This window comes from Erpetoichthys calabaricus, chromosome 2 (genome assembly GCF_900747795.2).
Source record: "Erpetoichthys calabaricus chromosome 2, fErpCal1.3, whole genome shotgun sequence".
NCBI classification, from domain to species: Eukaryota; Metazoa; Chordata; class Cladistia; order Polypteriformes; family Polypteridae; genus Erpetoichthys; species Erpetoichthys calabaricus.
The window spans coordinates 311,427,751-311,440,399 of record NC_041395.2 but is presented as its reverse complement, the minus strand read 5'-3'; the positions used below and the strand labels follow the sequence as shown (position 1 = coordinate 311,440,399).

At 42.5% G+C, this 12,649-nt stretch overlaps 1 protein-coding gene across 1 annotated transcript in view; it reads left to right on the top strand.

Annotated features, from left to right (window-relative positions):
* The first annotated feature begins 2,659 nt into the window (after positions 1-2,659).
* Positions 2,660-12,649, top strand: part of slc2a15a (solute carrier family 2 member 15a) — a 74,486-nt gene continuing 64,496 nt past the window's right edge. Inside the window, exon 1 of the mRNA XM_028795910.2 lies at positions 2,660-2,912. Within this exon, the coding sequence (XP_028651743.1) occupies positions 2,868-2,912 (45 nt within the window). The 5' untranslated portion in view covers positions 2,660-2,867. The remainder of the gene's footprint in view (positions 2,913-12,649) is intronic.

The window sequence follows — 12,649 nt, the reverse complement described above, 5'->3', positions numbered from 1 at the left end:
CCCCGAGACAGCTTCTGGTTCCATGGTTATAAAAAGGAGCTATTCCCAGATGATGGCATCTCCCTGATGAGTGAGACGGTAACAGCTCCGACCTCCATAGATTTCTATGGCGAAAAGCCAGTTATTTACTTTTCTTATTTGGACGGATTTGCCATCTTTATGGTTTAAATAACTGGGGTGACTCAGTAGGTACCCCAACTATTTCCCAGAGTGTTTGTGTCGACCTCCCTGCCGCAGTACAATGTATGCTAATATCTTCATCTAAGGCCGGCAGCATGAAGCCTGTCCCTAGTCGTCCACTCACTGATATGGTCAAAGTGAGTGCCGGCAGGTACAGCAACAGTATGTGTGGACAATCTGTAAGATCTAATGTGTCACTCCTGCTCTGGAGTGGTCACCTGAGGGAAACCGGATATTAGATGGTCAACTGTGTCTTTGACAAGCTGCATCGACAGTCAGAGTGTCTAAGCCAAACACATGTTTTGTGAAAGTACACAAGCTACAGCTGGGGTCCAGTGGCGTAGCTAGGGGCGGAAGGAGGGGGTGGTCCGCCCCGGGCGGCACATTTTTGGGGGCAGCATTATTGGCCAAAAGGCTCAGAACACTTCACGTGTAAGCAGCAGGGTTCGGAAAAATATCACTCATGAATGAAAAAAAGTCAAATTCTCTGATTTTCATCCTCAAATGCTTCAAAAGTCATTTTCAGACGGTCCTTCTGTGACGGCATCAGACACGGCAGTTGAAATGTATGAGGCAATAACAAAAATAAACAGAAACACTACACCGATAATAATTTCTAGGAAGATAAACAACTAAGTCACAATGTATAATTTCGTTTCGTTATCAATCCGAATGCGTTCTTGCTCATCCCCACCTATCACTTGTACACCACACCGGTTCTGGTTTTCTCAGCATAATTATATTAAACTAATAATCAGAACACGGCTTATCAGTGCGTCTGTACTATATTCTTGTCTAGTTGATGCTTATAAATAATTATATGTGAAAAAAATATTGCTGTTTCTCTATATATAAATAAATCTATGCAAAATGTATCTTAATTTTTCTCAATACGTCATTTTAATTTTCTAATCAAATAAGTTAACATATTCAGATACATTGGAGGGCGGTAAATTGAAGCCCCGCCCCGCCCCGCCCCGAGTGGAGCGAACTCGAGCTACGCCACTGCTGGGGTCATCTCATTCCAGAAACTGTCATATTGCCTTTTTTTATCAGCATATTTGCCATGTAATGTACATGTCTGTACGTGTTTCAGTATGACTGCCAGCATTTCAATGTTTTCTATTTGATTTACTTTTGTATGCCACTCTCACAGCCATGTAACAAGTAACATTCCATACCACCTTCTAAGCACACTAAATCTTGAGTATACCACCAAGCATAGTGCACAAGGCAGGAACAACCTACTGGACAAGGCACAAGTGCATCGCTTCACTGACACACACACCAAACCCCAATATACTGTACTATCCATCCATCCATCCATTTTCCAACCCGCTCAATCCAAATACAGGGTCATGGGGGTCTGCTGGAGCCAATCCCAGCCAACAAAGGGCACAAGGCAGGAACCAATCCCAGGCAGGGTGCCAACCCACCGCAGATACTGTACTATACCATCTTCAAACCTGATTAATCCAGTTTAGGGTCCTGGAGGTCCAGATCCTACCAACACAGCACTGGTGCAAGGTTGGGAACAGAAATGGACAGGATGAAAGTCCACTAAGGAGCCCAATCACATGCACACAGCCAAACTAGAACTACAAATTAACCCACCCTCCATGCCTTAAAACATGGGAGGAACACCCACACAAAAATGGAGAGAAGTGTAAACTCCCTATCCAAAACATCCAGATGCAAAAGTAGAATCTTAAATACTTCCAGATTTGTTTAATAGGCAGGCAGTTAGGAGTGGTGGTTAACGCTTTAACCTTCCAACCCCAAGTTTGGGTTCAAGTCCAGCTACTGGTACTCTGTGATAATCAGGAAGTCACTTCACCTGCCAGTGCTTCAACGGCAAGCCAGAAAAGAAATGTAATTAACTGTATTTAATTGTTGTAAGTAGTCTTGGATAATGGCCTCAGCTATGTAATAATATTTTACTCAGTTCCTGTTTTTATTTTTTTTATACAATAAACGGCGCCCCGTGGTTCTCAATGAGGATGTGCCACTCCAGTCTGTCAGCTCTCCGCGGAATGCAATGAATCGCTCGGTACATATGAAGTATACTTTTAGAATGGTCAGTGCGCTCGGCTGTCAGCCTGTTTTTATAGCGCCTCTTATGCTGTTCAATATTACAAAGCATTTTACACCACTATTAATGTAAAAGTTTCATAAATACGAAAGATATGTTTTCAATGAAACCTTAACTGAATCCATTCTTCTTCGGCCAGCCCTATTTCAGCCGCGCCAGTTGACTCGAGTCCTTTCGGAACGCCGACACACTCGGAATTAAGCTCTTACAGCAAATTCCAGAAGCCAGGAAGCTTTGAAAATATAAGTCGACAAATTGATTCCCTGCCTCCCTTTCTAAAATCACGCTGCCTGGCATCATGTGATTTCATTCTGCCCTCAACTCTCCTAACTGAGGCAGACGGTCAGCTTACGATGGGCTTGCTACTGAAAGAGCGCCGGTGGAGGGGCGGGGACACCGGGCGAGCGCGTGACTGTGATTGGAGCATCACTAAAGGTTTTGAGCAGAGGATTGGCTGGCTGCGCGACGCGGTTCAGCCCCTGCGCATCGTCGCGTAACATTATGTCCGTGCCTTTGACTTTATTTACACAACTTTACAAAATTTTTCCCTGGTCATTTATAATTTCATTTTATTTATTAAGGTGACTTGTTTGAAATGGCAGAAGAACGGTTATTACACCCCGATGGAAAACTCAAAGGGGTAAGTAAAAGCTTTCGTAAACTTCGTTAAAACTTGGCTAGTGTGCTCAGAGTATGTGGAGCTTATTATTTAAAATTAAAATAAACCTTCAGCGGTCGGGAGAGTTCGGGGAGAATGTGAAAAGTTTGGGTTGTGTTTCAGTGTTAAGTCGTGCGAGCTTTGTGTATTGCATTGTGTGGGGTTCCTTAAACCTGGAAGGTGCGTCTTCTGAGCCGACTTGAACTGTCGTTAAAGTGGCAGGCAGCGGCCGCACAGGACGCTCGTACCCGCCTGGACTGAGCGACTCTTTCGGTGATCTTCTTTTTCTGGGGACGTTTGCACAAATGGGCGCTACGTACAGACTTGGTAATGGAGATTCATGTGTGCACCCAGAACTGCCCATTGAAATAGACGATTGTCATATTGCATTCGTGCTGTGTAAATGTGGACGTCCCTAACGGCTTGAGACCATGATGGGAGTGTCTGAAGTTTTTAAATCCAGTGGGCGACTTTTCCTAATCAGAATTTGCAGATTTGTGGTTTTTGGAAATTTACCAAAGTGGACAGATATGTGATATAAAACTATTAAGAAAGAAAAAAAAATATTTTGAATTTTGATTTTGTTTGATTGTATGGATTGTTATTTGCTTTTCATTATTTTAAAATTAATAAAAAAGAAAAAAAAGTAATAATAACAATTCATTACATTTATATGGCCTTTAGGTGTTTTTGATAGGAAGCAAGCATGTTTGATCTTCTAGGAACTTCTTTAGGAACAAACAAATGTGGGCTTCTTTAGCCAGTCACAACTTCGACATATCTTAATTTACTTATTACTCACGTGAGACTCCTTTTGAGGATTTTTTTGTATGCTGTCTTGTTTTTCATGATGACATGCATGTATTGATTCTCTGCAAGTTTTCAGATTCGGTTTTTTTTTTTTTTTTTGCATTAGCTTTCTGTGAAAATTGAGTTTTGTTTTTTTTTTAATGATGAGCTACAATGAAACCTCCTCTCAAAAAATTCTTTGCCACCCACACATCGTTGCACTTGATGTCCTTATTTAATTTTCAGGGGTAATAGAGGACCGTTTGTTTTCGTCCCATATGCCAAAAGTTAGCGCCAGTTTAATAAGGGATTCTGAACTGGGCCATTCTAGGCATGAATGATGCCACGTCCAAGGTAACTTTTTGACTTGCATTGGATGTTGCCTGGATTGACTCCAGCCCTCTCACCCCTGAACCCGATCAAACCATTTTACCAATAGATGGACGGATGACCCATTTAAAATATAGGTGAGGGATCACAATCCTGAGATTGTGAATGCTAATAAATCATTTAGATGAACATCTTAAAGCAGGAATAATCCCTTGGCTGGGCACCGTGAAAGGAGAAACTGAATGGACTAATGGGAACGTCAGTCGGAGCATGGAGGCCATCTATGGGGACAAATTCAGAGTGGCTGCAACAGAATCCTGCAAGCATCAAAGATCTCTCATCCCAACATTGGCCTCTGATGAAGCAACCCTGAAAACTTGAGGATGCTACATCAGACCGAGGAGGAGACTGACCACCACTGGTGTAAAGCAGGGGTCTCGGATCTTATGGAAAGGGCAGCAGTGGCTGTAGTTTTAGTTGGAATTCTTTCCATCTGTAAACTCGATGAGCACAACTAAAAATAGTGTGTAAAGGATGATTTTGGGGTACATTTTTGTCACCCCCCCCCCCACCCACCCACATTTGGTCTCTCGCCCAATACTTTCTGTACACACAAGTGTATCCCGATCCATGACAGCTGCACCAGTTTGCTCAGCCGTCACATCTCTTCTTTTTTTCCTCCATGAATATCTGAATCTAGTTTTGGCTTAATCAATGAGTTATAAGATATGGAATATAGCGCCATGTGTGGGTGTATTTAAGATGTAGGTGCATTTTAAACAATGTACACCAGCATCCGTGAATATGTGGATAAACATTAAGGAGAAGACAATGGAGCGAACAGCTCAGCTTATGGTGTTAGAGAGCCGCCCTTTAAAGAAAGTGGCCTGAGCAAAATTGTTATGGTGTGGCCCTCCAGCAACATGAAACAACACCCAGGTTTAAACCCACCTTCTGAGCTCAGAAATATTGAGGCAGAGGGAGGAACAACAGGGGGTTTAAGGGGAAAAGTTACCTCTGACCTGACTTATCTTATCGTACTGACCTCTTACCCCCTCACTCTCCCTTGTGATCACTTGGTCCTCTGACCAGAAGTTATTGGTTGTTCTGAGTTCTAGACTTAAACTTAAAGGGGACTGTGCTTTTGTAGTTGCTGCCCCTAAGCTGTGGAATAGTGTACCTTTTTATATTAGGTCAACACCAACTTTGGATGCTTTTAAATCCTGCCTGAAAACCTATCTTTAGCTTTATAAATTTGTTTGTTACTATTTATTTTTGGTGTATATATTTGTTGTGTTTATTTATATATATATATATAATACTGTTTGCATGAGTGTATTTATGGTAGATGTACCGCACTTTGGTCAACTTCTCTTGTTTTTAAATGTGCTCTATAAATTAAAATTGACTTGGTTTGATTAGTATTATATAAATGTTTCTGTTCCTATGTGAGCCTGTGTTATCCATTCCACAAAAAATACAAAATGGCTTGCAGAATGTAAGGCTTAAGTACTTTTAGTATTCATGTATGGGAATGGGCGGCACGGTGGCGCAGTGGGTAGCGCTGCTGCCTCGCAGTTAGGAGACCTGGGGACCCGGGTTCGCTTCCTGGGCCCTCACTGTGTGGAGTTTGCATGTTCTCCCCGTGTCTGCGTGGGTTTCCTCCGGGCACTCCGGTTTCCTCCCACGGTCCAAAGACATGCTGGTTAGGTGGATTGGCGATTCTAAATTGGCCCTAGTGTGTGCTTGGTGTGTGGGTGTGTTTGTGTGTGTCCTGTGGTGGGTTGGCACCCTGCCCAGGATTGGTTCCTGCCTTGTGCCCTGTGTTGGCTGGGATTGGCTCCAGCAGACCCCCGTGACCCTGTGTTCGGATTCAGCGGGTTCGAAAATGGATGGATGGATGTATGGGAATACATAGATACTTTTCATGTACAGTATATATGTGTGTGTGTATATACAGTACTGTGCAAAAGTTTTAGGCAGGTGTGAAAAAATGCTATAAACAAAGAATGCTTTCAGAAATATAAATAATGATTGTTATCAGTTTACAAAATGCAAAGTGAGCGAACAAAACAAAAAATCTAAATCAAATCAATATTACTACCTTTTGCCTTCAAACCAGCATCAATTCTTATAGGTACACTTGCACAAAGTCAGGGATTTTGTAGGATTCTAGTCCGGTGTCTGATCAACCAATTCTACCAAACAGGTGCTAATGATCATCAATGTCACACGTAGGTTGAAACACAGTCATTAACTGAAACAAACAGCTGTGTAGGAGGCTTAAACTGGGCGAGGAACAGCCAAACTCTGCTACCAAGGTGAGGTTGTGGAAGACAGTTTCTTGTCATGGCAAGATTGAGCACAGCAACAAGACACAAGGTAGTTCTACTGCATCAGCAAGGTCTCTCCCAGACAAAGATTTCAAAGCAGACTGGGGTTTCAAGATGTGCTGTTCAAGCTCTTTTGAAGAAGCACAAAGAAACGGGCAACGGTGAGGATCGTAGATGCAGTGGTCGGCCAAGGAAACTTAGTACAGCAGATGAAAGACACATCAAGCTTATTACCCTTCGAAATCAGAAGATGTCCAGCAGTGCCATCAGCTCAGAACTGGCAGAAACCAGTGGGACCCAGATACACCCATCTACTGTCCAGAGAAGTCTGGCCAGAAGTGGTCTTCATGGAAGAGTTGCAGTCAAAAAGCCATACCTCCGACATGGAAACAAGGCCAAGCGACTCAAGTATGCATGAAAACATAGGAACTGGGGTGCAGAAAAATGGCAGCAGGTGCACTGGACTGATGAGTCAAAATTTGAAATATTTGGCTGTAGCAGAAGGCAGTTTGTTCATCGAAGGGCTGGAGAGCGGTACAATAATGAGTGTCTGCAGACAACAGTGAAGCATGGTGGAGGTTCCTTGAATGTTTGGGGCTGCATTTCTGCAAATGGAGTTGGAGATTTGGTCAGGATTAATGGTGTTCTCAATGCTGAGAAATACAGGCAGATACTTATCCATCTATGCAATACAATCAGGGAGGCGTATGATTGGCCCCAAATTTATTCTGCAGCAGGACAATGACCCCAAACATACAGCCAAAGTCATTAAGAACTATCTTCAGCGTAAAGAAGAATAAGAAGTCCTGGAAGTGATGGTATGGCCCCCACAGAGCCCTGATCTCAACATCATCGAGTGTGTCTGGGATTACATGAAGAGACAGAAGGATGTGAGGAAGCCTACATCCACAGAAGATCTGTGGTTAGTTCTCCAAGATGTGTGGAACAACCTACCAGCCGAGTTCCTTCAAAAACTGTGTGCAAGTGTACCTAAAAGAATTGATGCTGTTTTGAAGGCAAAGGGTGGTCACACCAAATATTGATTTGATTTAGATTTCTCTTTTGTTCATTCACTGCATTTTGTTGATTGATGAAAATAAATGATTAACACTTCCATTTTAGAAAGCATTCTTTGTTTACAGCATTTTTTCACACCTGCCTAAAATCTTTGCACAGTACTGTATATAATATGTGTGTGTGTGTTTGCACACTTGTAGACTGTATACATAGAGTACATTGGAAACAATATGTATGGGTGTGTGTACTTTTCATGTCTAGATGTTTTGGTGTGTGTTTTACACCCTTATAGACTGTAAACATACAAATATGTGTACTTATGGAGAACATTAACACTGCATTTTCCCTGTCAGTATGTCAGAGTGTGTAGAGCTTGTTTTGGTGTCATCCAGGTGAGCTCTCCATCCAGCTCTGCTCTTTGTCTCTGTTGCACAGTTTACACTCCTCTTTGCTTACCTTGGTGCTATTACTGTTGTTTAGAGCTGGATTAAGGCAAGTTTCTTTGATTCTCCTGTGGTTGTGCATGTCCTCAGTTTGTTCCCCTACTTCCATCCATCCCGCTGAATCCGAACACAGGCTCACGGGGGTCTGCTGGAGCCAATCCCAGTCAACACAGGGCACAAGGCAGGAACCAATCCTGGGCAGGGTGCCACCCCACCGCAGGACACACACACCCACCCACACACCAAGCATACACTAGGGCCAATTTAGAATCGCCAATCCACCTAACCAGCATGTCTTTGGACTGTGGGAGGAAACCGGAGGAAACCCACGCAGACACGGGGAGAACATGCAAACTCCACGCAGGGAGGACCCGGGAAGTGAACCCAGGTCCCCAGGTCTCCCAACTGCGAGGCAGCAGCGCTACCCACTGCGCCACCGTGCCGCCCATTCCCCTACTTATTTCAAGTATTTTCTTTGATTATTATGTCATGTTTTGATCTTCATATTAAAGTTTTGCATATCCTGGTATGTGTGGTGTTTCTTGCCCCTCCCATGGCTACACCTCTTCCTGTTCCTTCCAGTGAAGCTCACATGTCTGCACCTCACTGCCTTCTGTAAATGGACTCCATACTACATTATTCACTGCAGCCTTAGTTCCCATCTCTTTTGAGTTTTAGGTGGCTGTCTTCATGTTTTTATTGGATTTCCACCTTATAATTTTTTGTCTGCTTCTGCATCTCCACTCCATGCCAAGGTTTTGGGGACATTTTGCACCTCCTGAAGGTGTGCTCAGCTTAGTGTTATGTATGTTCAGTTTATTAACCCTAAATACTATAGACATTTACTGACCCCTTCATCCAGGTCCGTATTGTGGGGAGCTGGTGCATATTCATGCATGTCTCTCACATACACATTTGCTCTGCCCATTCAAGCCGGGCCTATTTAAGAAAAACACTTAACAGTAAACAAAGTGTGATATATGGCCGGCAGCTTATCCAGGCCAATACCCCCACCCGCTAGATGGAGTCCTCCCTGCAACATGGAGGTGCCCTGAATTCCAGCAGGGCATCATGGACAATGGAGTTTTACTGCACAGCCCTGCTGGATACTGTGGGGGCCGCCAGGGGACACTGCAGGGAGGCACAATGGTTTTTATTATAGCCCAGAAGTACTCCCTAATCATGGAGACGAAGGAATGAAGTACTTCCGGGCTGAAGAAAAGAAGTTTTCATCTGACCCGGAAGTGCTATGAAATCACATGGACTGTGGGACAGAAGCACTTCCGGGTCAAGGAATATAAAAGGACTATGGGAAACCCCGGCAGACGGAGCCAAGTTGGGAGGGTGTGGAACAGAGCTGCTGGGAATGGAGGATTGTGATTGATTATTGAATTGTGATTATTGATTTAGTATTGTGTATAGTTCAGGTGCTTTGTGCACATTATTATTATAATAAATTTAATATTGGACTTTTACCTGGTGTCAGAACGTGTGGTCTGCGGGTTCAGGGGTCGATCGGGACCCATATTCCCACAATAGGAAAATCCATCTGTATACACGCTTCAAAACTGCTAAATGATAGATTAACTAGTACTAGTCAGGCCTATAGCACACAACATGTGCGGATTCCAAAGTTGCATACTGTAGAGGCATCCACTAATTTCAAAGAATTTCTAGAGCAGGAGTTGGGCATTATATTGAATTTACTTTTGTGCTGTTCTTACTACTGACTGACTGTTGCGAGCTCTGCTCTTTGTCGGCAGCAGCCAGGTTGACTTAAAGCAAATGAAAATTTCCATGCTGATGTTCACTTCAGCACAAACACCTGTACAGTATATAGTGCCTTCACTCATACAGAGCTCACTATGCATTAACACGTGCTGACGCATAATGTCAATAACACACACCAAGCAGTAGCATACAGAATGTGTTTAGTGTCTGACCCATATGGAGTTAACCAATGCTGTAAAGTTTTCAAATAATGTCCAAGATTTTTTCTTATTTTTTGTCTCAAAGGCAGCATTAGAGTTTGGCTCAGTAGCACCCTCTAGAGATGATAACAGATGTGTGTAGTATATGATTGATATCGAGGTGCTGGATATACCGTATATACTCGTGGTTAAGTCAGGACTTGATTTTACAGTATTATTTCTGGTATTTTATAATGTCGGTCATATAAGTTGAATGCAGAAAACTCCTGCTATTGGTACAAGAGATTATGATATGCTAATGCCCACCTGAGAGAGTAACCACGGAGCACGCTGCCTTTTTTTCTATGTGGGTGTGGCAATGCGCTGTATCAGCATGTGCTACTAACCTCTCTTTTTCTCTATCTCTCTCTCTGTTGTGCCTACGTGACCACACGGTAAAACCCAAACTATTCCAAAGCAACGTTTGCATTGATTTGTGTTTTTTGTATCTCACACCCTCATACACTTTTATCGTAAGAGTATCCTTTATCTACGATGGAGCGTTCTATCAGAAGAAAATATGAAGCTGGTAAACGTCGTTGAAGTAGCGACAAAAATTGGTAACTGCGCTGTGCAGCAAAATTTGATGCATCTGAGAAACTGATACGAGATTGGAGGAGGCAAGAAGATGTAGAAAAAAAAAAGTCGCATTTTTGAACGGGGGTATAAGTTGGGCTGTGATTTTTATGATTGATTTTTATACATACTGACCCAGTAAACTTGTTGCATAAAGGAAGAGGGGAAAAGCAAATGCCAGCTAGTAGCTGTCATGGCACCATACAGGTACTCTTTTAACTCCAAGATGAGGAGCAGCCAAGGGGGTGAAAGTGTGATAGAGCGATTTGATGGTCACATTAACCCTGAGCGTGACTCAGTTTTAGAATTTTATGCAATTACGGTTAACCCGAGTCAGAGGCGGGGTGTCTTGTAATGATCTGCTTTACAGTGTTAAACTTGAATAACTCTTGGGACAGTATTCTGCTGCCATGAAATAACTTGATGCCGTAAAAAAAATCATGAATATTTCTATGCATTCTGCCACTTTATCATCAATGTTTATGAGTGTGTCGGGGCCTCCAACAATAAAAATGCTGTAAAGGCTGTTCTAGAACATACTGAAACTGAACCATTGCTTGAAAAGTGCAGTAATGATAATGACATGAATTAGTCTCAAACGTTGACATGGTGAATGAAATTGATGCATACGACACTATACCAAGCGAACCGCCATGACATGCCCAGTAAATTCAGACGTGTGAAGCTTCACTGTAGTGCAACAGTAGTAGTGTCACAAAAAGGCAAAATGATTGCAGTCAAGTGCCAGGACAAGGAAGACGTTAGCCCCCTAAGCACACTTCACAATACAGTAACTGTCAATGTTCATGTCATGGTAAATGTGAAAGTTGCTAAGCCTTGTGCTGTGGTAGCTTTCAGTAACACAAGGGTTTGCAATGCTTGTGTAGAACAGACACTGACATTTTACCCTATAATGTGCAAGCAAAAGAAATACATAAGAAAAAAGTGCAAAGAAACACTTCTATTGTCCTGACTGCAACATCGGGCTGTACATTGGTGGCCCTTTCAAAACATGTCACGCAAAGGATGTGTATTAATTAATTAATTAACCAAAGAGCTGGTGGTGGATTTTAGGAGGCCCAGACCCCTCATAGACCCAGTGATCATCAAAGGTGACTGTGTGCAGATGGTGCAGACCTATAAATATCTGGGAGTGCAGCTGGATGATAAATTAGACTGGACTGCCAATACTGATGCACTGTGCAAGAAAGGACAGAGCCGGTTATACTACCTTAGAAGGCTGGCATCCTCAACATCTGCAATAAGATGCTGCAGATGTTCTATCAGACAGTTGTGGCGAGCGCCCTCTTCTACGCAGTGGTGTGCTGGGGAGGCAGCATTAAGAGGAAAGACGCCTCACGTCTGGACAAACTGGTGAGGAAGGCAAGCTTTATTGTTGGCATGGAGCTGGACAGTTTAACATCTGTGGCAGAGCGAAGGGCGCTCAGCAGGCTCCTATCAATTATGGAGAATCCACTGCATCCACTTAATAGTATCATCTCCAGACAGAAGAGCAGCTTCAGCGACAGACTGCTGTCACTGTCCTGCTCCACTGACAGATTGAGGAGATCGTTCCTCCCCCAAACTATGCGACTCTTTAATTCCATCCGGGGGGGTAAACGTTAACATTTAACATTATACATAGTTATTGTCTGTTTTTCATTATTGCATTATTATCATTCTTTAATTTAATATTATTTATTGTATCAGTATGCTGCTGCTGAAGAATGTGAATTTTCCATTGGGATTAATAAAGTATCTATCTATCTATCTATCTATCTATCTATCTATCTATCTATCTATCTATCTATCTATCTATCTATCTATCTATCTATCTATCTATCTATCTATCTATCTATCTATCTAATTCTGCATCAGTACAGCAGTGGACATCAGACATGCCTTTCCTACTGTATTGATGTTGACATTTTGATATTTACATGTTTCACTTGCATAACTTTTTTCATTTTTTTTTTATTCAACATGTTTGGTTCATTTTTCATCATTCAGCCCAACAAAACTTGCCAGTTGTAAGTGGATTAATAAATGCTACTAAATATATGGATTATCAGACATATTGATGCATTTATCTCTAAAAGATATCTTGAATGCCAGAGACCCCTCAAGGCAGTTGTTAATGTGTGAAATTGAGGTTTGAGTGCCACAAACCAGTGTTTTTTGCTGAGCTGAATGACTGCTTTTGTTTCCTTTGCATAATTTATTTCCAAGTTAAATGTATGATGCAGCACTCTGGCTTGATG